The sequence below is a fragment of the Megalopta genalis genome, chromosome 2, assembly GCF_051020955.1.
Source record: "Megalopta genalis isolate 19385.01 chromosome 2, iyMegGena1_principal, whole genome shotgun sequence".
Classification (NCBI taxonomy): Eukaryota; Metazoa; Arthropoda; class Insecta; order Hymenoptera; family Halictidae; genus Megalopta; species Megalopta genalis.
Window position 1 is genome coordinate 2,307,920 of NC_135014.1, and position 26,848 is coordinate 2,334,767.

At 45.0% G+C, this 26,848-nt stretch overlaps 1 protein-coding gene across 3 annotated transcripts in view; it reads left to right on the forward strand.

Annotated features, from left to right (window-relative positions):
- The window catches only part of Syn1 (Syntrophin-like 1), an 897,245-nt gene that overhangs the window by 560,613 nt on the left and 309,784 nt on the right, over positions 1–26,848 (forward strand). For all 3 annotated transcript variants that reach the window (XM_033475740.2, XM_033475741.2, XM_076528684.1), the window contains exon 3: positions 1,470–1,658. In XM_033475740.2, the coding sequence (XP_033331631.2) occupies positions 1,470–1,658 (189 nt within the window). The remainder of the gene's footprint in view (positions 1–1,469; positions 1,659–26,848) is intronic.

A 26,848-nucleotide genomic window follows, 5' to 3' on the forward strand; every position in this document is an offset into this window, starting at 1 on the left:
GTACTGCGCGATTTTTTCGACAATTTAGCCGATAACTTTGCCCGAAATTTCTTGCGCCGATTTCTAGCGAGTCCACGCCAATGGAGCACGCCGTCACTGCCGACGAAACACGGGTTTTCCGAACAAATCGACGATCTTCGGAACGAGTAAAAAACTGGGTCAGAAAAAGATCCTAAAAAATCGCAAAAACGTCGACGATTATCCGGTTTTTAACCGTCGTCGTCGCCCAAAAAGCTTCCGAAATGATTATTCCACGATCCAGCCGATTTCTAGCGAGTCTACGCCGATGGAGCGCGTCATCACTGCCGACGAAACACGAGTTTTCCGAACAAATCGACGATCTTCGGAACGTAAAGTAAAAATCTGCTTCGAAGAAAGATCCTAAAAAATCGCTAAAACCTCGACGATTGACCGGTTTTAAACCGTCGTCGTTGTCCCAAAAAGCTTCCGAAACGATTATTCCACGATCCAGCCGATAATGAGAAGTTCCTGGGATCATTTGAAGTAACTTTTTCCTTAGCGAAAATGCAACCCGTGGCTTCGTTTACGAATTATTGACGAAAAACACTGACCAATGAGAGGCGAGCTCGCCTAGCGCTTGGCGACCGAGCCAATGAGCGCACGAAGCCCAGTTTCGCTCGTTGGCTCGGCCGCCTTGCGCCAGCATATCTCGCCTCTCATTGGTCACTCTTTTTCGTGAATAACTCGTAAACAAAGCCGTGGATTGCATTTTCGCCAAGGACAAACTTACTTCAAATTACCTCGGGAACCTCCCATTCTCGGACTGCGAGACATTTTTGGGACACCCTGTATGTATATAGAACTGCGTATCTTTTTTCAGAAGCTGTTTATTTCATTAAAACATGCTCCGTTTGCTTCGATACACTTTTTCCGACGAGATTTCAACGCGTAGAGATGCCTGCCTTAAAGAAATTCCGATCTTTCGAATCGATAAATTCATCTACCAGAACGATTTTTCATAAAATTGAGTAATCTCGAATAAATTTGAGTAAAAGAATCTCAAGTGGAAGAAATCGCCACATTATTGACGCTAGATTTACGGAGCACAAAAAGGAACAGCTGTTTTACATTAGGCGGAGCGGTTCGAAATTTCGTTGGAACCTAACTCCGGCAACGCACAGTACGACTATAAACGAGATCATGCCAAAAAACGAAAGCACAACGAGAACAAAAGGGAGATAAACGTTCGCGTGTAAAGAAGATCCGACATCTCTTCATATACGCACATCGTTCACACGTTTCTAATCTAACCGGAAAAGGCGAGACATTTTCCACTTAACGTGTGTATTTCTATATCGTGTTTTCTATATCGCGTTCAAAGCCATAATTCAGTCGGGATCGTCGGAAACGAGTTACGCGGGAGGAGGCTCCTCCCCTCGAAACGTTACAGAAACGCGTTACGTTCCTTTGGATGTCGCTCACCATCCGCGCCGTTCTGTCTGTTACAGTGAAATATCTGAGGGAGGTGACGCCGTACTTCAGGAAGGCTTCGATCATCCAGGAAGTCGGCTGGGAGCTGCAGCGCGGCTTTCTCAGCGCGACGCCCCCGCCGCCGAAGTCACCACCGCGAGCGGATACTCGTTATCTGCCGCTGCAACTCTGCAGACTCACCAGGGCTCATCCTTCCTCCGATCCCGGTAAGTTCGCTCTCGGAATGCCGCGTGTAACTGCGATGGAAAGCCGATCGATCCGGGGCGACCTACTCGCGCTACCGGCGCCGTTAGCGCCCCGGCACCGGTGACACCTTTTCTCGGAATGTTCGCCGTAAGTGCGGTTTTCGAAACGTGTACGTGGCAGCGAAAATCTGCTACGGGCACGTGGAACAGTTTCTTTTTTTTTTCGTTTTTCTTTTGTTCAACTGTTGCGATCTCGGCTGAGATTCGTTTCGAACATTAGATATTTTGATTTAAATATAGGTATAGTGCGAGTCTTCAGCAACAACATGACGACAACAAGAAGGTTGTGCAGTATTCGTTGTATGAACAAATTTGGTTTGCAGGGGGGCATATGATTCTGTAATGGGGGTCACGTTATTTTGCTTTTTTTAACATGTTACGAAGCTCGTCTTCGATTCTACGAATGGAATGATTTATATTGTTATATAAGCAATATAAATATATTATTATATTCATTAAATTCTACGTAAAAAACAGTATTATAGTAAATATAGTGTGCCTACATGTTAATAATTGTAATATTATATATATAAGGTTAATTCGTATATAAATATCAATATAATTATATATTATAAAGATCAATAATATTTTACTTATATTTCTATTATATCTATAATTATGGAACAGTCTGTATATTAAGAATTAATATTATATTAATTATTTATACAATATATATAATATTAATTATTTATATTAACATTAATCTGTAATTATCTATATTAATATTATATGTAATAATATTAATTCTTAATATACAGACTGTTCCATAATTATAGATATAAGAAAAATACAAATAAAATATTATTGATATTTATGATATATAATTATATTGATATTTGCATATGAATTAATATTATATTATTAATAATATTAATAATATAATATTAATTCATATGCAAATATCAATAATATATATGATATTAATACTTAATACAACAGACTGTTCCATAATTACACCCTGCATATGTATACGATTATAATTGCTATATGTTTATAATAGCATAACATATGCTACATATTTATAATTGCTCGATTCACAACCCTTGTCATCGAGTGCCCGATAAAACATACGCATAGCATAGCACTAAAAAAAAAGCGACGCCACGTACAATGCATTAATTATTCAGAAATATATTCGCAACATCGTTCGGATTCCTACGAATCGTGCAGAGAGAAAAACAAAGTGGCAAATCGAGCGAACGAATTATAGAGGAACGTAGACGGCCACGGAAAAATCGGCGACGACAGAAAAGGGTTGGCGCGTCTAATCGCGACGAATACTTTCCGGCCGGTCGTTCCATTAGACGATAATTGACTGTCAAACTCGCGGGCACATCGTGCAGCCGGTCGTTCGACTGTAATCCCAGAAACGGGTTAATTGCGTTATGGCTGTCATTATCTCGGTCGCTGAGCATGCAGTTCTCGAGCGGGCTGACGGGAGGGCGAGAGCGGGTGGCCCCCGGGGGTGGGCGAGAGAGGGCGCGCACGTAATCCCGGAAACGTTCCGCTGAAACGTTTACTTCTAAACGTGCGGGGCAAGAGAAATTCACCCCTCGCAGCCTGGGTTATTTGATTTCCCGGCGCGCGGGGGTGGTTCTCTTTTCTGTCCCTCCCTCTCTCTCTCTCTCTCTCTCTCTCTCTCTCTGCTCTCTGCTCTCTCTCTCTCTCTCTGCTCTCTCTCTCTCTCTCTCTCTCTCTCTCTCTCTCTCTCTCTCTGGCTCCCTTTTACGGTCAACGGTGAACAGAGTCCGCCACTTTTGCCGCGACTCGCTCCGAAAAGAGTTTGAAAGCGAGCGGACGCGGCCAGATCCGCGGCCGTCAAAGCGAGCCGGAGAGGAAAAGCGGCGCGGATACCTCGCGAATCAGCCCGGTTGTCGCCGAGCCGGCCGGATCCTTGGATAGGCTCCTCTCTTCTGGCTTTTGACGGGGGCCCGGCGTTAATTAACGCGCTCGCGCGCTACTTCTTCGCGTCGGCGACGCGGTTTCTCCGCTCCGGTTTCGTTCCTCGTTCCGGGGAATCCAGCCTCGTGGAATACTAGCGTTGTCCTTCTTTCGGCGCTTTTCGTTTTTTCTTCTTTTTTACTGCCGCGCTGCCACCGTATCGCTGACACGGTATTTTTTGTCTCGAGCGTGGAACTCGATTTTCGTTGCGGCGCACGGACAAATTCTCTCCAATTGTCCTTCGATTGGTGAACGAAAATAGAGACAATTTAGGGAGAGCCGATACGGTTTTTGATATCGTCGCGGCTCGTTTTTATGGTTGTCGACGATCGTCGCATTCGGTAGGAACGGCTCGAGATTATTCAGATTATCCGGATTATGCGCGTTATTGTTGGAATATATGATTTCGTCGATCGGACCGTTAATTTGATTTAATAATACTGTGAACGGTAACCGGATTTTTGATGAATACATTAAATTAAATGCAAGAATAATAGTATTGCGGATACGGTAAATCCTGTCTAATTCGAAATTTCAGTGACGATCTCTACTGTTTTTTTTTCTTTTTTTTCTGTGGATAGAGAGAGAGAGAGAGAGAGATGGACTAATAATTAATAGTCGTGTTTTCTAATTATGGTAAATTTTTCCTAATTCTTCTTCAGCTTTTAAACAAAAATGGACAATTTGGGAGCAGAAGATACGATTATTCGAGTCTCGCGGCTCCTTTTTATAGTTACTGACTGTTAACGACTATAAAAAACGTGCTGCGAGGGTTGGAAAATCGTATCTTCTCTTCCAAAATTGTCCACTTTTTGCACAATTTCTGCGTTAATTAGGGAGAATTTACTATACAGGGTTCAAGGGGGCTATACAGGGTTCAAAAAGGTTACACAGAGTTCAAGAGGGTTATACAGGGTTCAAAAGGGTCACAGAGGGTTCAAAAGTGTTACACAGGGTTCAAAAGGGTTACACAGGGTTCAAAAAGGCTACACAGAGTTCAAGAGGGTTGCACAGGGTTCAAAAGGGTCACACAGGGTTCAAGTGAGTTATACAGGATTCAAAAGAGTTATACAGTGTTTAAAAGAATTACACAGGGTTCAGAAGAGTTACACAGGGTTCAAAAGGGTTGCACAGGGTTCAAAAGGGTCACACAGGGTTCAAGTGAGTTATACAGGATTCAAAAGAGTTATACAGTGTTCAAAAGAATTACACAGGGTTCAGAAGAGTTACACAGGGTTCAAAAGGGTTACACAGGGTTCAAAAGGGTCACACAGAGTTCAAGTGAGTTATACAGGATTCAAAAGAGTTATACAGTGTTCAAAAGGGTAACACAGGGTTCGAGTGGGTTATACAGAATTCAAAAGCGTTACACAGGGTGTATAGTAATCATTTTTCCTTGTACCAGCAGTGTATTCTACAAATAAAAGTAAAACCGGACTGCTTTTCTGAGTTAAATTGTCCCAAAATTTCTGTTCATCCAAAAAAATGAAGCTCTAAATCAATAAAATCACTGTTCAACAAGTAAAAACTAATAGATAGAATCACATTTGGAACTCTACGAAGTATATAGAACGATCTAGCCTCGCTAAAAAGATAAAAATCACGCGATGTTCCAAATATTTTCAAATATTACGAAAAGTAACGAATTAATAGACGAGACAATTTTTACCGAAGGGCGCCAGCAAAATATGATACATCGAAAGGTCCGCAAATGCTTTCTCGAGAATTCACATCGGAAATAACAAATCAAAACAGTACAACAACGCTGTCACACAAGATCACACAAATTAATCACAGAAATCACTCGCCAGCAACAAAGAGATCCTAAAAAATCGCGGACACCGTCTGAAATCAACGACAACTTCGACATCTCGACGACATTAACACCAAACCAACCGACCTGTAACGATGATCAGCGTGCATAGACTCATAAGAGTGAAAAGATAGAATTCACTTGAATTTTGTAAAGTTTTAATTACGAGACTTCTTTCAATAACATAATTTATTCGATCGTTTTCCACGAAGAAGTCTCCAAAGTTTGTAGTATCGTAAAATAAAAAAAAAATCGGTCATTTCGACCGTGGTAGGTTTAGTGTTAATTTAGCGTCAATCAAGACTACTAACGGCGCTCTAAAAGAACAGAGACACAGACACCTTCATCAGCGTCGAAATCGCATCCCATATTTTTGCCGGAAATTCCAAACAACGCATTCACGGACTGCGTTCTGCACCCTTTTCTGCTAACATCGTCTGCTCCATTCTCATACTTCGCGATCCACGCAGACCCGCCTCGAGGATCCTAATCGACGCGCGCGCGTCCCGCACGTCCTCGAAAAATCGGAAAAAATTCCCTCCACCGGAGAGAAACCTTCCGCTTTGGAATAACGGTGCCACGTGAGCGAGCATATTTTTCCGCGTTCGTGTTTTCCTACGTTCGGGAGCAATGGGTGCCGCCTCAGGTGAGAATGTCCGACGGTATATCGTCCGCGGTACACGAGAGTTAATCTCTCTTGGGTGGCGGCGCGCTTGGCATGGTAAACGGGGCCGGTTCGACGGGCAAACGTCGGGCGAGTTTAACGACGCGTCGGTCGTCGCGACGGCGTCGGTTTGTTTGCGAAGATCCGCCGCGCGATTCTTCGATGCGTCGCGGCGACGGAGTCGGTGTCTCGGCAGCGACGCAGGATAAACACAGGGCGACGGCGACGCGCGCTCGAACGGATCCGGGTCGTCGGAGGATCCAGTCTACTGTTGACTTAAAAAATATCAACGCGTCGGCAAGAGCGAGCCCTTTGTGGCGCGGCTTAGCAGCCGCGCGGCAGATACGAACGAGAGATACGGCACGCCTGTGATTGCTTTCCTCAATTCCGCCACGATTCCCTTCTCCCATTCGAGCGACCCTCTTTCTCCCTGCTCCCCCCTCTCTCTCTCTCTTGCTCTCTTTTGCTCGTTCACTCCGTCGCGCTAATTCTCTCTTCCTCAGCCCGGTTCTCCTTTTGTCTCCGGCCGTCTGCAGCCGCGTCTGGCATCGGCCTGCCCTCTCGAGGGCCCACGGTTTCCTTTTTCCAGTCGCGAGACGAGCGCCGACGAGAACAAAATGGTGGCTGTTCCGCGGGACAAGGGCCGGGGGAGGGCCTCGTCAAGGGACACTGTCCTAGGACGAGGTATTCGGAGAAGAAATAACGGGTTTATTTACGAAATCCCGGGGACAGGAGCGCGCGGAGATGAAATCCTGCAGAGAATGGGAAGGATGGAGACGCTTTGCGACGAAGAGAATAGGGACACCTGTGACAAGATGGCCGGGGAGAACGAAGAGAGAAAGGCGGGCGGGGGGGGGGCATGATTCCGAAGGGCGCCGGCCCGGGCTCTATAGAATTAAGAGCCCATTAGCCTTTCATTAACTCGACGCAGACGCCAGGAGGGACGGACACTTTTCTAACCCCTTCTTTGTTGCCCGATGGACAGCCCGGATCCTGTCCGCCACGTGAATACCCCCTCGTATTGTGTGCACGCGCGCTCGCGCGCGGTGGTTGCAGCGAATTTATTATTCTTTGGAAATCTGTGTCGAGCTTGTTCAAAGGCGTTCGGAGACGCGCCACCGCGAATTTTTCTTGGAAGAGGAGCGTGCGACGTTTCGAAAAATCTTTGACGTCCCTTAATGTGGGCGACCGTTTATTCCGTTCGTTATTTTTCTTTCGGGTTTATCTTTTTTTTTCAATTTTTTGAATTTTAAGGTACGCGTCGACGGGCTTAGGGTTATTAAGGGGTTGTTAGGGGTATTTCTGTGAGTAGATTAGGCTAAAATAGTGGGGGTTTAAGTCATCACTTTCTCGGATTATAATTCGTTTGTAAAACGCGAAGCTTCAAACATGAAGATCTTTGCAGAGACGTAGAATCGACTATTTTCTGTGCTATCAGCGCAAATTATTTTCGTTCGAAGTATTTCTCCGCGTAGATTAGGCTATAAAATAGTGGGGGTTTAAGTCATCGCTTTCCCAGATTCCAATTCGTTTGTAAAGTACGAAGCTTCAAACCTGAAGAATCTTGAAGAAACGCAGAATCGACTATATTAACTCGATTTTCTGTCCCATAGTCGTGAGTTATTTTCGTTCGAAATATTTCTCCGCGTAGATTAGGCTATAAAATAGTGGGGGTTTAAGTCATCGCTTTCCCAGATTCTAATTCGTTTGTAAAATACAAAGCTTCAAACCTGAAGAATCTTGCAGAAACGCAGAATCGACTATGTTAACTCGATTTCCTGTCCCATCGGCGCGAGTTATTTTCGTTCGAAATATTTCTCCGCGTAGATTAGGCTAAAATAGTGTGAGTTTTAGTCATCGCTTTCCCAGATTCTAATTCGTTTGTAAAACGCAAAGCTTCAAACCTGAAGAACCTTACAGAGACTCAGAATCGACTATATTAACTCGATTTTCTGTCCCATCGGCGCGAGTTATTTTCGTTCGAAATATTTCTCCTCACAGATTAGGCTAAAATAGTGGGGGTTTAAGTCATCGCTTTCCCAGATTCTAATTCGTTTGTAAAACGCAAAGCTTCAAACCTGAAGAACCTTACAGAGACTCAGAATCGACTATATTAACTCGATTTTCTGTCCCATCGGCGCGAGTTATTTTCGTTCGAAATATTTCTCCGCGTAGATTAGGCTAAAATAATGTGGGTTTAAGTCATCGCTTTCCCAAATTCTAATTCGTTTTTAAAACGCAAAGCTTCAAACCTGAAGAACCTTACAGAGACTCAGAATCGACTATATTAACTCGATTTTCTGTCCCATCGAGTTATTTTCGTTCGAAATATTTCCGCGCGTAGATTAGGCCAAATTAGAGTTAGGCGGGGGGTTTAAACGTGGGTGTAAATTATGGGCGGGCCGGTGGATCGGAAACGTTGATCAAGCTCAACAAGTAGAGGGTTGAAAAATGGCGGACGTGCGGGCGGGAGAGGCGCTCGGCCCTCGAGCGATCTATTATTCCGGCATCGGGATTCGGAATTGAAGCTCACGTTCGCCGGGAGGTGAGCACAACTAAATATTCGGCAACACGTATCCCGGCATTCCGGGCGGAATCGCGATCTCAGAGAGAGAGAGAGAGCGGAAAGAATGCGCGAGGCAGACATATTAATGGCGTTCTCTCCTTCCTTCTCTCTCTCTCTCTCTCTCTCTCTCTCTCTCTTTCTCTCTTTCGGTTTCTCTCGCGAATCTCTCGATGCATTCGTGCCGCGTCTCCGATCGCACGGATGCGTTAAAATTTACAGTAAATCTTGCCGGGAGGATAGAGTGAAAGAGTGAGAGAGAGAGAGAGAGAGAGCGGTCGCACACGAGCAGAGAGAGAGAGAGAGGGAGAGAGGGAGAGAGAGCACGCGCGCGAAAGTCAGAGCGCGTGAGAGACAGAGCGCGACAGACAGAGCGTGTAGGAGAGAGAGCGCGAGAGACGGAGCGCGTAGGAGAGAGAGCGCGTATAAGAAAGAGCGCGAGAGACGGAGCGCGACAGACAGCGCGTAGGAGAGAAAGAGAGAAACAGAGAAAGAGAGGGAGAGAAAGAAAGAGAGAGAGAAAGAAAGAGAGAGAGAAAGAAAGAGAGAGAGAAAGAAAGAGAGATAGAGGGAGAGATAGCGTTCCATCCGCGTAACGCGTCACGTTCCACCGGAATATCTTCTCAGGAGTTTATTCAGATGCCGGGGATTTCCGCGGGAAAAAAAGGTTATTTACAATTTATCGGGACACCGGCGTCATACTTGTGACGGATGGGTAATTGTTAGCTCGCGTCCGCGTTTCCGCACCGGGAAAATGTGATTTTATGCGCCGGGGCCGCGCGACCCCGGTTCTCCATCATGCCGACTGCATTACTTCGAATCGCCGCATCCGATGCGCAAGCGAGCTTCCTCCCCTTGCTCTTTCCGGCCCTTTCATCCCCATCTGTCTTATTTCCACGGAAATGTTCGCGTTCCTTTAAATTTTCTGTTCCTCTGTTCTCATCGGGAACCTGAACCGTGAATTTTAACGTCGCCCAGCATCCTCACCGTCGCAATTTTATCACTTTATCTCGCTGCGAAGCTACCGAGACAATCGCGAGTTGCCTGTGGATAATAATTTTGACATTAGATTTGTTTTTGTCTCGGTAAAAGCAGCTGTTTTTCAAATCATTTATAAAGATGGAGCGATGCGACGACGTTTCTTCTGATTTTGAACGAGCGTCGTTGCGATATTTCTCGCGAGTAACGCATGCATCGCAATAAATAACTCGTAAATGAATCTTTACGATCCGAATAACAGATTAAAAGGCAAGTTAAAGTGTTCAGTGCCAGCTGTTTTCAAACCTGGTGTCAATAATTAGTACGTTCGTTAAAGTAATGAAGCGACGACGAAATTTCCGAATATTCTTTGAAACATCGACGACTTTCATCTCGTTGCAACTTCGCGAACAAAAATCGCACGGCGATCTACATAGGTTCATTTTGAAGAGCGAAGTTTCTACTTTCATTCTCTGGAATCGATTTTTCCAGGAAAAAATTCCTCCACTCGTGACCAGACGAGAAAGCGGCGATGCACATATCCTACTGTTCGAAACGTTCGTATCGCCTGCAACTTGTGATCGATTTAATCGATATTTCCGAATGATCGGTCTCGCACTTTTTATTTCCAAATTGTTCAAATTCCATAGATTCTTCCTTAACCGTTCGAGTGCCAGGGATTATTCAGAAAACACGGTCGCGAAATGCCGAACGGCGTGATAGCGCTCGTCTTAATTGATTGCGAAGAGAACCGAGCGACGCGATAGAGACGCAATCGCCAAGATCGACAAACAAAACGAAAAGAAAAAAATGAAGAAAAGCAGCATGCGATCGCGCTGCTTGGGACTCAAACGGTTACGAAACGATCGAATCGATCCCTCGATTCGAGCACGCGCTCCAACAAAAAAGTACCCCGAAAGCTTAAAACAAACGCAGCCTTCTCGCGGTCCCAAAATCAACGTGGCGAAAGGGGCCCGCCGCGGGTCCCCCGAATTTCCAGCTGCGGGAATGTCGGCGCGGCCGGAGGAGCCGTTGCTGTTAAAATCATGAGATCGCATCACAGTTCGGGGGGGGGGGGAGAACGTCGTTAGGTTCGAGGATCGAAAAGGCCAGCCTTTGGAGAATGTTCACGGCGGGGAAACTATCCCCGGCAGCGCAGAATTTCCGGCTAATGGAACGGAGTACCATCGACGGGACACGAGAAATTCGCAAATTAATGGCGGCGAGTTCCTCGATACTCGGGCAATTAACAGGTGATTTTAATTGGCCGGCCCGGCGTGGCCATTCTTCGCGTCGTTCGAGGGTTACCTGGCCTCGCCGGTTTTAATGGAGCCGTTCGCCTAAAACCGACCGTGCGGCGGCGGCGGCTCCGCGCCAGGCTTATGAAAGCTTCCATCTATCCGGCAGCGGCGACGACGCCGGTCCCAGCCACTCGGTAATTCAATTAGCCAATTTTCATTGTGCCGTTCGCGCGCGCCTCGCCGCGCCGCATGGTCAAAATCCCAAAGATCGAAGTTGTCGTTGGGGAGTTTTTGACTTACGGATTGGTTAGTTTAACGACGCGTCCGTGTGTTGGGAGAAACGAAATGACCCATACTTTTATACCTGAATGGCGATTACACTTCGAATTTCGAGTTTTTCGGGCAGTCGTTACTCGCGAGCGAGAGCGACAGTACGAAGCGAATAGTTTAAAGCGTGTATGTTTTTGTGGAAGTGTTTTTTTTCAATTATGTAAAATGGATATCGTGTGTTCTCGGTAGTAAGTACAACATTTTGTACCGCTAACATCCCACGAATCGTTAACTATTACATTGGTAAATCGATAAATTGTAGATTCAAATTGTAAGAGCAAATGGAATGCATTTACCGTAAAGTTATAGTCGAAACTTTTGCTGCCTACGAGGGACTGCTTTCCAATTTACAGGAGCCATAGTTTATAGTTTCATCTAGCTGCACTTATAAAATTGGCTGCATCGCGTTGCACTTTTCTCAGTTGCAACCATTTTTGCGAGTCAACGTACGGGAAACTGTCTCGCGAGAGTATCTAAGACGGAATAACTTTCTAAAAATCGTGCCAAATTGCTTACATTGTTTCGAGATGTTAGATAAAACACTTTATCAGGCAATGTCGAAAATTATTTTGAAAAAGAATGAAGTTCGTTAGTGTTGTAGAATGAAAGGATACTCAAAAGCACTTTATTTAGAGTTACAAATTCTACTCCAGAACATTCGCGTATCCAGTAAAATAAGTGATGGTGATATATTGCAAAACTACAGAGATACAGAAATCTGGTGTTGGTGAAAATCCCGAGGTGGCAACCTCACGGTTCGGTGTCTACTTTTGAACTGTCGTCTGGGCCCACCTGGGCCCATTTTCATCGTTGAAATTCCAACAGTTACATTGAAAAAAATGTTTCAATTTTTGGTTTTCTATTTTCAGGATCTCGTGACCGTCGGCACTGTCTAACTAGGAAAGAAGTGTTCCTTATTATTAAAGAAAACTTAAATAGTGACAATAACTCAATAATAGAATATTTTCAGCAAACAACAAGGGAACTGTATACAGGATCTTTGGCTTCGTAGCCGATCGACCTTCCCGCATAGCCGCGGAACCTTCCTCATTTCCCAATTTTTCAACAACCCGTCCGCCACATTTGACCCGCCGTATTGTTTTTGGAATTCTTAAATTCAGATTCGTAATCAGGAGTTCCGCAGATATACGTTCACCAATTTTCGTTAATCATTTCTTCAACAACCGATCCGCCATATTTGATCCGCGATTTTGTTTTTGGTATTTTTAAATTCGGATTCGTAATCGGCGACCATGAAAACCCTTACATACAAATGTTCAAAATAAATCCGTCACTATTTCTTATTTTGACCACGATTTCGAGCTTTTACACCACTGTGCGCCGGCGCGTTTTAATTCGCGAATCTACAAGCGGCGCCGCCGACCATCCGCTCTCCGCTCGCCTCCGGGTCCCCTTCTTTTTCCGCGCGTCTAATACCGGCGATCCCGTGTTTGCCCTCTTCATTTTCCCCGGTAGAAGCCTGCCACTGTCAATAAAGTGGCCGCTAATGCATTGTTGATACGTTTAAGTGAAACGAACGCGGCTCCCGCGCTCCGCCGTTGCCGAGTAAACAGCGCCGATTCTTTATCAGGTGTCCATGTTCTCTCGCCGTAACTCGCCGCTGTTTTTCCACGTCGAACCCCGCCGCAGCCGCCGGGCCCGGAAAATGGAACGGCCCGAGAGCCCTATTAAAAATACACCGCCGGGAACACCGGCGAGAATTATGCTTCAATCGCGGCGCCGTACGTTCGGGTGCTCGTTCAGACTTCGTTCTGGCTCGTCTCCCGGCCCCCTCCCGTTCTTATGGCCACCGCGAAATCCAATTGCACCGGGCGCCGGTTAATGAGCTTCCCGTGTTAACCCGCGCCTTCCCGATTTTCCGCGAAACTTTACGAGAGAATCATAAGCCCGATGTATCCGCCGGCGAAACTGTGTGTCTAGGCGTTGCGACGCCATTGTTTCGGCCGGGAATAATCTAGGCGTGCCGAATTGAGGCGACGGAGAGCAATTGATCACGACGATTCGCATTTTTAATCGCTCAGTCGATCTATTTTTTAGATCGACTTTGCATGCGTTTCTTTTTCATCGTAGAATTTATATTTTATTTATGTATATATGTGTTAATAATTGCACTTTGTTTCAATGGAAATTTGGAAATGGAAACGACGATTCGCATTTTCTTTCATTTTTCTTTCATTTTTCTTTCATTTTTCTTTCATTTTTGCGCATCAACTGCGTCGATCTATTTTTTAGATCGATTTTGCATGCGTTTCTTTTTCATCGTAGAATTTATATTTTATTTATGTATATATGTGTTAATAATTGCACTTTGTTCCAATGGAAATTTGGAAATGGAAACGACGATTCGCATTTTCTTTCATTTTTCTTTCATTTTTGCGCATCAACTGCGTCGATCTATTTTTTAGATCGATTTTGCGCGCGTTTCTTCTTCATCGAAAAATTTATATTTTATTTGTATATATGTGTTAATAATTACACTTTGGTCCGATGGGAATTTTCTTGCGAGGTCATGTCAAGGTTGCAATTGATAACGACGATTCGCATTTTCTTTCATTTTCCTTTCATTTTTCTTTCATTTTTCTTTCATTTTTTCGCATCAACTGCGTCGATCTATTTTTTAGATCGATTTTGCGCGCGTTTCTTTTTCATCGAAAAATTTATATTTTATTTGTATATATGTGTTAATAATTACACTTTGATCCGATGGGAATTTTCTTGCAAGGTTATGTCAAGGATCTGCAACTGTCTTAAAATATTTTTAAATTATTGATCCTCTTTTTCAAATATACATAAATTTGCTTCTTTCCTTGTACATTATTCAGCGTTCCTTTTTCTGTGAGTGACGATATTATTATAAAGAAATTCTACAAAATTTATGTCTGAAATCTGAGACACACAAATTGCAAACGAAAATGTTTCAAGACTCGCGAGTGCATTAACTAAGAACTAGAACCGACTAAGATGCACATGCCACGGAACACGTAAATTCCCCGAAAGAGTTAGCTGTGCAACGTCATCAGCGAACCGAAGAGTCGACTTAAATTACCATTTGCCTCGCCGATGCAGAAACGCGTCGAATGCAACCGCCATTCATTCGGCACCCTCAACGCCTCGCTATGCCGAGAGGCCAAATTTTTACTCTTCCGCCGAATTTCGAAGGAGCCGGTTGTGAAAAGAGCCTGTTGTATCCTACGACTACGAACGGCGGAAATCGAGCGGTGCTAATTAACACCGGCCGAAATAGGTGCCTGATCGGCTCGGCCTCGAGTGGCTACACTCTTTCTCGAATCGCGAGGGATTCTGATACGTCGATGCCGAGCTACTTAGCGGGGGGATGGTGATTTCAATTGAACTTACGAGATACCAAAAAAGACAACAATTTTCCGGGTATTTCATAAAATACATCGGATGCATCAGCTGCTTGAAATACGCGAGCAAGTACAATCTAAAATTCTAATTATCCTAATTGTTTGTAATATATTATTATACTTAATATAGAATATATATATATATATATATATATATATATATATATGTATATTTATAAAAATATATAATAATAGTATATATGATATGTAGAAATACTATAATGTTTATTATATGTAATATATATAATATAATATTTAGTAATAATTTATATTTGTAATATTATTTATTATAATGTATATATATAATTATTTTATATATAATATAAATTATATTATATCTATAACAATATTTATAATATATATATAATATGTATAATAATAATATATATTATTATTATATACTATATAATAATAATAATAATAATAATAATAATAATAATAATAATAATAATAATAATAATATTACAATAATATAATATAGTAATATAATATAGCATAACTATAGTAAGTACTATATTATTAGTAAATACTACATATTACTATAATAAATTACTATATTATTATTATAATAATATTTATAATATTATATTATTATTATTATTATTATTATTATTATTATTATTATTATTATTATTATTATTATTATTACATTATATAATATTATATATTACTACATATAATCCTTTCTACTTCAGGAAAGAAACAATGCGAAACAAACCTAACTGTCTCACACAATTTCACTACATTATTTCCACTGCCCCATTTCTACACCGTCAGATTAGAATATTAGTCGCAATGGTACGCGATTTTACATCCCCGCGTATATTTCACGTGTCACGTAGATCCCGCGAAATAGCCGGCTAACCGTGAAAATGTTGAATACACGGATATCTAACGAGTAACCCGGCTACCCGAGTATCTCATAAGTAAGAGCTCTACTATTTAGTCGATCGGTTTGCGTCTCTATCGAGGCTTGCGCGAGCTGAACGCAGACAAGGTGGAACACGCGGGCGGAGGGTCTGCTACGGGGGATGGCGGACCAAGAAGCGAGAGAGAGAGAGAGAGACGAGAGAGAGAGAGAGAGCGAGAGAGAGAGAGAGAGAGAGAGAGAGAGTTGAGCGGAGCGAAGCGCAAGAGAGGGAGGGGTTGGCTTCGACTCCGGTTTAGGCTAGGTAGGGACGGGGAGGATGCGAGAGTTAAATTAGTTTCCGGGGCAAAAGCTGGCTGCCGCCTGGTTTTCAGGGCTAACCCCGTGTATAATTCCAGAACAGCTCCATCAGGCCGGAACCCACGAAGAACCTTCCATCCAAACCATCCACCATCCACCGCTGACGCCACCGCCGCCACCGCCGCCGCCGCTATCAAGCATCCCGCCCCTCCCCTCCACCCTGTGTCCCGAGGTCCCGAGGTCCCGAGTCCCGTTCCCGGCCTCGGGCTCCTCGGCAGACTTCTCGCGGGGGCTGCAGTTTGCGAAGTTAATTACCGTCGGATAATTGCCCCCTATATGCCGGTCCGTCTGATTAACGAGCCGGGGATCAGCCGGTTGTCCTCTTTTGTCCCCGCACGCAACCGTTCGCCCCCCCCCCCCCCACAGATCGCCGAGAAAAGTCTGCTGTTCCTCCTCCAGACGTCTCCCTCGCCTCTCCCGTCCACGTCTGCCGTCGGTCCTTCTACCCGATCTCTTTTTCCCGATTCGACGCTCGATCCCGCTCGGTAATTAGACGGCTGCTCGTGCTCGTTACTGCAGCTCGGGGCGCACGAGTAGGTGACGTAAACCGGCACCCTTGGACAGCTGTACGCCGACTTCGCCGATATTAGACCGTAAGCCTTTGATCCGGCCGAGGTGCTGAGAGCCCCGGAGAGGTTCTACGGGAGATACAACGCTGCCGGGAGATGTTTGATCGGCTGTTCGACCTACGATATAAAGCCGGATAGTTCGGCGGGCCGAGGCTTCGGCCATCGGTTAAATTCGTAGCCGAGCCGAGTTGTGTTTGTTGATCGGGAGCTTGTTCTGCGGGCCAGAGGGTATCTTTGACGCGAGATTTTTGCCGTTTGTGGATAGAGCGAGATCAATTAGGCGAGATTCGAGTCGTCGCGACGATCGATTCGAATTCGTTCGCGACACAGAGAGCTGTGAATTTGTTCGCCGAGTTGACTCGATTCTCTGCGCCATCGATGCGAATTATTCGCTTGCAAAGAATTTCTGTGCATAGATTAGGGTTAAATAGTGGGGGTTTAAGTCATCGCTTTCCCGGGTTCCGGTTTGTATGTAAGATAATTAGGCGAGATTCGAGTCGTCGCGTCGATCGATTCGAATTCGTTCGCCGAGTTGACTCGAGTGTAGGTCGATTCTCTGCGCCATCGGTGCGAGTTATTCGCTTGCAAAGAATTTCTGTGCATAGATTAGGGTTAAATAGTGGGGGTTTAAGTCATCGCTTTCCCGGGTTCCGGTTTGTTTGTAAGATAATTAGGCGAGATTCGAGTCGTCGTGTCGATCGATTCGAATTCGTTCGCCGAGTTGACTCGAGCGTTGGTCGATTCTCTGCGCCATCGGTGCGAGTTATTCGCTTGCAAAGAATTTCTGTGCATAGATTAGGGTTAAATAGTGGGGGTTTAAGTCATCGCTTTCCCGGGTTCCGGTTTGTTTGCAAGATACGAAGCTTCGAACTCGAAGAATTTTGCAGAGATGCAGAATCGACTCGAGCGTGCAAAACTCTCGATTTTCTACTTTACGACGCGAGTTATTTTGCTGAAAATATTTCTGCGCATAGATTAGGCCAAATTAGGATGGGTTTAAGTCATCGCTTTCCCGGATTCCGATTTGTTTGCAAGATACGAAGCTTCGAACTCGAAGAATTTTGCAGAGATGCAGAATCGACTCGAGCGTGCAAAACTCTCGATTTTCTACTTTACGACGCGAGTTATTTTGCTGAAAATATTTCTGCGCATAGATTAGGCCAAATTAGGATGGGTTTAAGTCATCGCTTTCCAGGATTTCGATTTGTTTGCAAGATACGAAGCTTCGAACTCGAAGAATTTTGCAGAGATGCAGAATCGACTCGAGCGTGCAAAACTCGCGATTTTCTATTTTACGACGCGAGGTATTTTGCTGAAAATATTTCTGCGCATAGATTAGGCCAAATTAGGATAGGTTTAAGTCATCGCTTTCCAGGATTTCGATTTGTTTGCAAGATACGAAGCTTCGAACTCGAAGAATTTTGCAGAGATGCAGAATCGACTGGAGCGTGCAAAACTCGCGATTTTCTCTTTTACGACGCGAGGTATTTTGCTGAAAATATTTCTGCGATTAGATTAGGCCAAATTAGGATGTGTTTAAGTCATCGTCTCGCTAGGCTCGTACCCGATCACGAGATATAAAATATAATGTACCACCGATTCGAATAATTTCCGCTTACATTCGCGACTACGATAAATCCATCAATTATACAAGGGATTTCGCTTAAAATATATCGCGATATCCGTGAAAGCAGAGCGAATCGGGGAGAGCAATTGAGTCATCGATCCGCAAGATTTCTGTGAAATACAAGCGTTCGAATTTCCGGCGACCGAGAGGATCCTTTAAGCGACACGAAGCGGACGCCGCCGCCGCCGCGCGGAGACACGATATTTATCAAACGATTCGAGTACGGGGGGGACACATTTTTGCCGGCGTTTTGTCCGGCTCTCTTCCCGTACTTTTTGGAACGGTTAATCTCGGCAGCGTCCGGGACGCGGGCAAATATCTCTCCCGTGGGGCGCATTGGCCGTCGTTTTATTCGATTATCAGTCGCGATCGAACGCGCCGCCGCCAACGACCGTCCGGGCGGCCGCGGACCTTTCATAATTTACGAAAGGCGAGCCTGTGCTCGCCCGATCGGCTCTCTCCACCGTTCCGTAAGTTCCCTCATAACTGTACCCCCGAGTGTCCGAATTAACGGTCTATTAGTTTTGCATTTTTCGGAACGACGTTAATGCGCCCGACCGCCGCTGACCCTCTCTCGCCGCTTGTCGCGGAATATCTCCGCGATGGAACAGCCGCAACCCTTCGTTTCCGCGCGACGATAAACTCTCTTCTGTGCGTGTCGTTTTTCGTGACTTCGCGTTGGAATTAATAGATATTCACCTGTCCACGAGTTTATGCGAGAATCCGTTCCACGAGGATTTGTTTCGGGCGAGTAAAAATCGCGTGGAATTTGCAAGTGCGAGAGGAAAAATTGTATCAATTTTTTGGAAATATTCATTTTATATAGCTTAGCAAAAATATTATTATTAGACGTAGTTGTTATTATGTGAAATGATTATTGTTATTAGAGGTAGTAATTTTTATTGTTAGAAATAATTATAGGGAACGAAAGTAATTTTTATTCAGTGTCACTACCGCCGCTGTAATTTAGAACAATAAATCTGTTCTTTTTAATTTGCAGAAACTCGTCGCTCTCATCGTCTGAAATATTTCGAAAAGTTCGACTTCATTTTCATTGTCGCTGTACGCATTTCTTCGCGTCTCTTTTCCTCGATATTCTCCTCCATCTAATTTCTATAAATTAACAGATATTTCGTCAACTGAAATATCTCATTTTAAAATCGAAATTTTCAAGCTCGTTGATCACACCATAAAAGCCAATTATTTGACGAATTCAAAAACTTTACCACGAATTTTTACTAACCGCTTGAATTCCCATCGCTTATAAAAAAAAAACCGACGCTTAAACAGCGTCACAATAAGCCGCGTTACACCATCGTTGCATCGACATTAGCACAAAGATCCGTTCGCCGCCTCTTCGTTAATCCGGGCGCCGAAGAATTCTTGCAAAAATCGATCGCAATGGAAAACGCATAAAATCGCGTCGCGCGTAGCTTTGATCGACGTATGGAAATTATATATGCGAATAATACGTCGCGCATGACGGGTCGTTCGTTTCGCGGCGACGCAGCTGCCTCACCGTGCAAGAAATAAATATTCTTTTCATTGGTTCGGTTTGTGGGTTTTTAACGTTCGGAACGAACGACGCGACGCGACCCGACGGACAGCGTCCGCGATGAGAGGCTATCCGGGACGGTAATACGGCGGAATCGCGCGATGATATTGCGGCGTAAAATTGATCACGAACAGTGGAAAATTGAGCGTCAACGAGGACGGTGCCGGCGCGTAAACCGCTGTCCGCGCGATAGTTACCTGTGACCGATGCGCCGCGCCGCGCCAGGTAACGCCGCCCCCGCCTGCAATCTGTTAGCCCGATCGGGGCATAAAGTTTACATCGATGAAACGTAATTTCGACGACAGTTTCTCGCGTGTCGGTCATCGGCCGCGGGTGATCGATACGCGGCGGCGCGGCGTATCGGTCGCGCCTTCTCCGGCTGTCATCGACGAATCGATCGATAGTTCCTCGATCGAAATGAGTCAATGACACCGGCCGTCGATTCATCCTCGCCGTAATAAAACCTCGGGAGGGGGGGGGGGGGAGAGAAAAAATCACGGGTGCCGCGCTCTCGCTCTCATTAAGATCGATCCCGCGCGATCACCGATCCGACGATTTTTCGGTTTCGAAAAATTGTTTACCATACGTCATACCCTCCGGATTAAACTGAAAAAAAAATGTCAGCCCGACCGGACTCGCGCAGGTGGCGAGATCAAAATTCATGAGCACAGAGCGCGCTTTCGCGTTTATGAATACATCGCTGGGACTGGGCAAACGTTCGCCGCGTCGTTCGGAGGTCCGCCGTTCGTTTTGTAAACGAATTGCGAGATCTGCGAACCGGCGACTTAAGTGGAGGTCTAACGGAGGCTGTTTTACGCGCGGAAATGCTTCGGACGGGATTCGTCGCGTTCAAGGTGCGGAGAATGATCGAGACGATCGCGCGATTTTCGGGGGAAATCGTCGAATTCGAGGCTCTGTAATTTATAAGCAAATTCGAGTCTCCGTATCTTGTGGACGAATGCGAATGCAACGAAGCGATGACTTAAACCCACCCTTATTTAGTCTAGTTTATATGCAGAAATAATGTGAACCGAGTCCCTCGCATGGATGTTGCAGAGAATGATCGATTCAATGTATTCGAGTTAATTCGACGTTTGCGTAAAACCCGCCGACTTTAACGCTCTGTATTTTGCGAACAAATCTCAATCCAGCGAAGCGATGACTTAAACCCTTTCTAATTTAGCCTACTTTATACACAGAAATAATGTGAACCAAGTCCCTCGCACGGATGCTACGGAGAATGATCGATTCAGTGTATTCGAGTTAATTCGACGTCCGCGTAAAACTCGTCGTCTTTAACGCTCTGTATTTTACAAACAAATCTCAATCCAGCGAAGCGATGACTTATACCCTTTCTAATATAGCCTACTTTATACTCAGAAATAATGTGAACCAAGTCCCTCACATGGATGCTACGGAGAATGATCGATTCAGTGTACTCGAGTTAATTCGACGTCCGCGTAAAACTCGTCGTCTTTAACGCTCTGTATTTTGCGAACAAATCTCAATCCAGCGAAGCGATGACTTAAACCCCTTCTAATTTAGCCTACTTTATACTCAGAAATAATGTGAACCAAGTCCCTCGCACGGATGCTACGGAGAATGATCGATTCAGTGTACTCGAGTGAATTCAACGTCCGCGTAAAACTCGTCGTCTTTAACGCTCTGTATTTTGCGAAAAAATCTCAATCCAGCGAAGCGATGACTCAAACCCCCCCTAATTTAACCCACTTTATACAACCAAATACTTTCAACAACATCCCTCTCGCCGATGTCCCATAGAACACGCCATTCAACCAACAATGTCCCCGTGGTCGGTGCTCGTCTCTCGCAGAGCATCCGAATAAAATGCTGCCGCCGAGTAAAATCTCATCGACGTGAGGGCCCCTAGAAGTGAAAGTCGCCTCTGTTCCTTAAATAGAGGTCGCACTCGTTCCCCACTGCGCGTAATCGCGACAGAAAACGCCGCATAGAAGGCCGCGAAGACAAAAGACAGGGAGAGCAGGGACGGTCGGGCACAAAAGTTTGCTCGAGCTTAATTGTTTCTCGGATGGCGCGCGGGTTCGCGCGAGCTTGCCTCTCTCTCTCTCTCTCTCTCTCTCTCTCTCTCTCTCCGCGCACATTCACCGGGGTTATTTAATAACAATCGACGCGGGACACGGGGGTAAGGTCGCGCGGCGCGACAACAATCGGCGTAACGATACCGTTGTCGTTAGCGTAACGGCATTATCGCGGCGGTGACTCGTCGAAATCGCGGCCGGGGCGGCCTGCGGAACGATATTAGAGGATAATGGGGAGCCGGCAACCTCCTTCTCGTCGTCGCCGCGGCCTCTACACGCCGCGATAATAGTCGTACGCGCGTTGGTACACGTGGCGCGCCCGCGCGCGCGAGGACACCGTCTCTCCTCGCGTTTGTATCGGCCGCGCGATCCGAGATCCGCGATCCGCGGGACAAGGGACAAGGGACAAGGGACGCGCCATGGTAATGAGAGCCTCGCCGGAGGGGCTTCGGCGCACAATGCAATTCCGCTTGTTACTGATAACAGCACCGCAATTCCAGAACGCTCGTTACCTATGTCCCCTTTGCCCCCTTTCTTTCCTTCCTTCCCTCCTTTTTTTCTCTCCGCCCGCCTCGGTCGGTCTGCACCCTTCGCGCCATCCGCCCGACGTTATTCCGGCCCCTCGCCGCACCCCGCCGGTTAATCGCCGCGACGACGATGCGTGCTGACACGTTCAAGCGCTGTCAACATCTCCCTCCGCTCCCTACGATCTTTCGCAGCGAGTCTGTCGTAATAGACGTTTTGCGAGGTCGATGACTAGACCGCGGAACTTGGATTTTTAGAACTTTAGATTCCTGCGGATCTAAAGAATTTCTACGCGAACCGTAAGATACGGATGAGACAAGTATCACTCTCTTCATTTATTTAACCCTTAGCACTCCGAACCATTCTGGACGTTGGCTACCAGCTACCCAGTGCCACTTTTCGGCAGAAACGGGCATTTAGAGACCCTCGTATTATTTAGTATGGTTTTGGAATTAACTAACATATTACAATGATATTGGACTTATATGGATTTGGCTGAAATCGAGAAATTTGCAAAAAGATCAATATTTTATTTTTTATAATTTCGTTATTGTTTATTTTATAATTTTGTTTTGTTGTTGTAATCGCTATCTATGCGAACTCTTTCTCTCGTCGCCTTGTTGCTTGGACGATATCACTATCACTGCTATCAAAACGATAGACTAACTGTAGAAGAAAACCTTCTACAGTTAGTCTTTCTAACATATCTGTATAAACGTCTATCCGGAGCTCATCTTCGCTACTACTTGTGTCATGAGACTCATTCGTGTTTGAACGTTTCGCCATTGTTCTAATAAAAAATATGAATAAATACATAGGTTGAAAATTTCTAATTGTTATTACCAACTCACAAGATGATATTTACCAAAACAACTTTTACCAAACAATTTATTTACCAAGAGAAGAATCACTTTTCCGATTTTCTCACTCGTTAGATCTATCTATACCGCTCGACGCTTCGAACCAGACTGAGTTCAGCTTTGAAAATCTTTTCCTTCCAGATTTTATGATTATAAATCTCACTATACAGTGCGCGCTATGTTCGCATACCGATCTTTCTTCTACAAACGTGCCTCATCGCTCTTTTGAAATGGCGCCTTTGAAATGCTCGGACCGTCGTGAGCACGCCTCTCACGTTCTCGTCAAAACCCGCTAACATTTCTTGTATATCTTAGTAATTTTACTATATTTTGATTCGATTTCTTGTGCCATTTCGAGAGAAAACTTCAGGGAAACATGCATGTATCAAAAAGTTGCGCTGAAATAACTCAATTCCCCGTAATCACTAATAAACCAATAATGTCCCACGAGAGGGGACATCCGAGTGATTTGCTAGAATTACGATGTCCCACGAGAGGGGACTGCGGAGTGCAAAGGGTTCACACTAAACCTGCCAAGCAGTAATACTAACTGGCATGTATTGCTTCACAAAAGTGAGAAGACCGAATTTATTTAGAGTTTGTAAAGATTTTGTTATAAAACTTGCTGCAATAATGTAACTTATTCAAGCGTTTTCCACGAAAGAGTCTCGGAACTTTGCAGGATTGCAAAATAAGGAAGCGGCCACTTTGACCGCGGTAGATTTAGTGTTAATAATGTTATAAAGTTGAATTCCGTACGTCAACATTCTTGGCTCGTTTCGGTCTCTTCGCTGTTTTCAGTTTCGCCCAACTATTTTTGCCACGAACGCATGAAATCCGCGGTCCGTCGATCGCTTGCAAAACTTTTTCGGAGCGTCGAGAATTCGTCGCGGCACCTCGTTGTAATTAACGGAGTCGGGCGTATTTTATTTTCAATATTAATCGTTTCATTCTCGAGCGATGGGTAAATTTTGTATTTGAGAAATCGTGCGAAAGCTTTCGCGAGTAATTTATTATTTCATTTTATTATATGATGTTGGGAATAATGAGATATTATTTTTTATTGGGACCTCAGCTTTTGGGACTTTTGCTTCGCCCTTGATCGTTCTATATATTGTGCAACTGCATTTTTGTCCGAATTTATTGCGAAGAGCAAATAATTCATTTCTGTTCTCTCTTTCGTTTATTACTAATCGACTCACGATAATCATTTGCGACTCTTAGTCTAAATGCTAATCTCCTCGATCTTGTAATGACAAAATATCTCACTTGAACACCCTGTAAATACGCTATCGCTTACTTCGAGTCGGACGAAAACTCCATTGTTCTCGACAGCGGGCTGTGTAAGCCATCAAAACGCATCGGATCGAGTCGCGTTGGCAAAGCAGGAAGGACGATTAAAGCCCACATCAATTTCATCGACCGCCTCTCTAAGAACCTTAAAAGATTACGTTCTCCCGAACGCGATTCCCGGTATTTCCGATTGGCGCATCGCTCCGTAAATAAATAAATAAACAGGTCGATCGATGACGGTCGTGGTGGAACAACAACGGCGCGGGTAGAGCGAAGACGGAAGGCGCGGCGAGACGAGGCGAGGAGAGAGTCAGCAGCAGGTAGAGTGCTCGTGTCCGTCCGAATTCGATCAGGAAGTTTATCGAGCTTCCTTTCAGGCTCCGGCTGCCGAAGCATCGTTTTATTTCTGCCGCTGTATTAGCCGGGCGAATCGATGGCCACCGAGCGGCAAGTATGGAGATATAAAACACGGCTGCTTTGTTCGGCTGCCGGGAATGCTCCTCTCGCCACCCTGGTGCCTGGGAAACCAGGGTCGTTCCTCTCTCTCTCTCTCTCTCTCTCTCTCTCTCTCTCTTGGTAGCATAGAAAACCAGGCCTCTCTCTCTCTCTCTCTCTCTCTCTTGGTAATCTGGAAAACCAGGGTCGTCCCTTTCTCTCTCTCTCTCTCTCTCTCTCTCTCTCTCTCTCTCTCTTGGTAGCCTAGAGAACCAGGGTCGTCTCTCTCTCTCTCTCTCTCTCTCTTGGTAGCCTAGATAACCAGGGTCGTCTCTCTCTCTCCCTCTCTCTCTCTCTTGATAGCATAGAAAACCAAACCTCTCTCTCTCTCTCTCTCTCTCTCTCTCTCTTGGTAGCATAGAAAACCAGGCCTCTCTCTCTCTCTCTCTCTCTCTCTCTCTCTTGGTAGTCTGGAAAACCAGGGTCGTCCCTTTCTCTCTCTCTCTCTCTCTCTCTCTCTCTCTCTCTCTTGGTAGCCTAGAGAACCAGGGTCGTCTCTCTCTCTCTCTCTCTCTCTCTTGGTAGCATAGAAAACCAAACCTCTCTCTCTCTCTCTCTCTCTCTTGGTAGTCTGGAAAACCAGGGTCGTCCCTTTCTCTCTCTCTCTCTCTCTCTCTCTCTCTCTCTCTCTCTCTCTTTCTCTTGGTAGCCTAAAAAACCAGGCCCATCTCTCACTCTCTCTCTCTTTTTCTGTCTACTTCGTTCTCTCTCTCCTCTTCTCCTTCCCTCCTTCTTTTTATCTTTCTCCTCCTCTCTCTTCTCTTTGTCTCTCTCCTTCTCTCTTTATCGTTTTCTCTCTCCCTCTCTCTTTCTCTCCTCGCCCCGGTCCGCGACAGCAATATCGCGAATATTAAGAGACCGAAACCACGGAGGAACCGACGAATATTTTTGCGTCGCTTATTCATCCGCGTCGCGGGACTAGTTTTGTCGGAGCGCGGATTATTTTTCAATCCGGAGAGTTCGATCGGCTCGTTTCGCTTAATCTTAGCTGCACCCGGACAGAGATCCCTTTGTCGGAGCACCGGCCCTTCCTCGTTCCGGGATTTTTATCATACGGACCTCTCCTTCGCCGATTTTCGGATTCGGATCGAGCCGCTTTTCATTCGATCCAGCAGCTCCTTTTTTTTCCTATTTTCTCGTTTTATTTCTCATTCGTGTCGCGGACAAAGACCCATTAGTACAGAATGCAGAGAGAGAGAGAGAGAGAGAGAGAGAGAGAGAGAGAGAGAGGCAACTGGCTCGGTTGCCACAGAGAAAGTTTATGGGAGAAGATAAGAAATGCAACGGGGAACTAGAAAATTACGCATCGTACAAGATAAAATGGATATTAATGTACAAAGTTTGGTCCCCGGATCGTAGACTCAGTTTTTAACGCTGGCTTCACAGAGGACACTGAAAACAACTATTTCACAGTGTTTCGCGAAACTAACAAGCATTATGTAGTGCTCAACAAGAGTCATAGCATAGGGAAATTTCGGATAAAAAATTGGCCAACTTTCAGTGACGATAACTCCGCGAAAAATCGTCGTAGGATGACGATCTTCCTCTTAAATTACAGCTTGAAATCGTTACTTTCAGACAGTGCATTTGGATTTTAAGTTTGATGCACCCTCGCCACTGTAACTATTTAAATGCGAGGCCACGTTTGTCGTATTGAAAATTGCCAAAATTGAAGTTTGACAAAATGCACAGACTTTGCCAAATTTTTTTCGGGATTGCCGTTCACAGTCGAATAAAGTTCGATCCTTCCTCTTTAATCTGAAAAAATGATAACGCGGCTGTGATTTTTTTCCGCAAAGTTACAGCACTTTGGAGTAACCCTCGCATTTTTGGCATGAAATCCGAGCTTGCATCGACACGAGGGAATCGGTAGCGATGAGGGTTCATCGAACTTAAAATCCAGGACTACCGTCTCAAAGTAGAGGTTTCAAGCTTTAATTTAAGAGGAAGATCGTCATTCTACGATGATTTCTCGCGGAGTTATCGTCAGTCGAAGCGCATTTCGTCAAACTTGGCAATT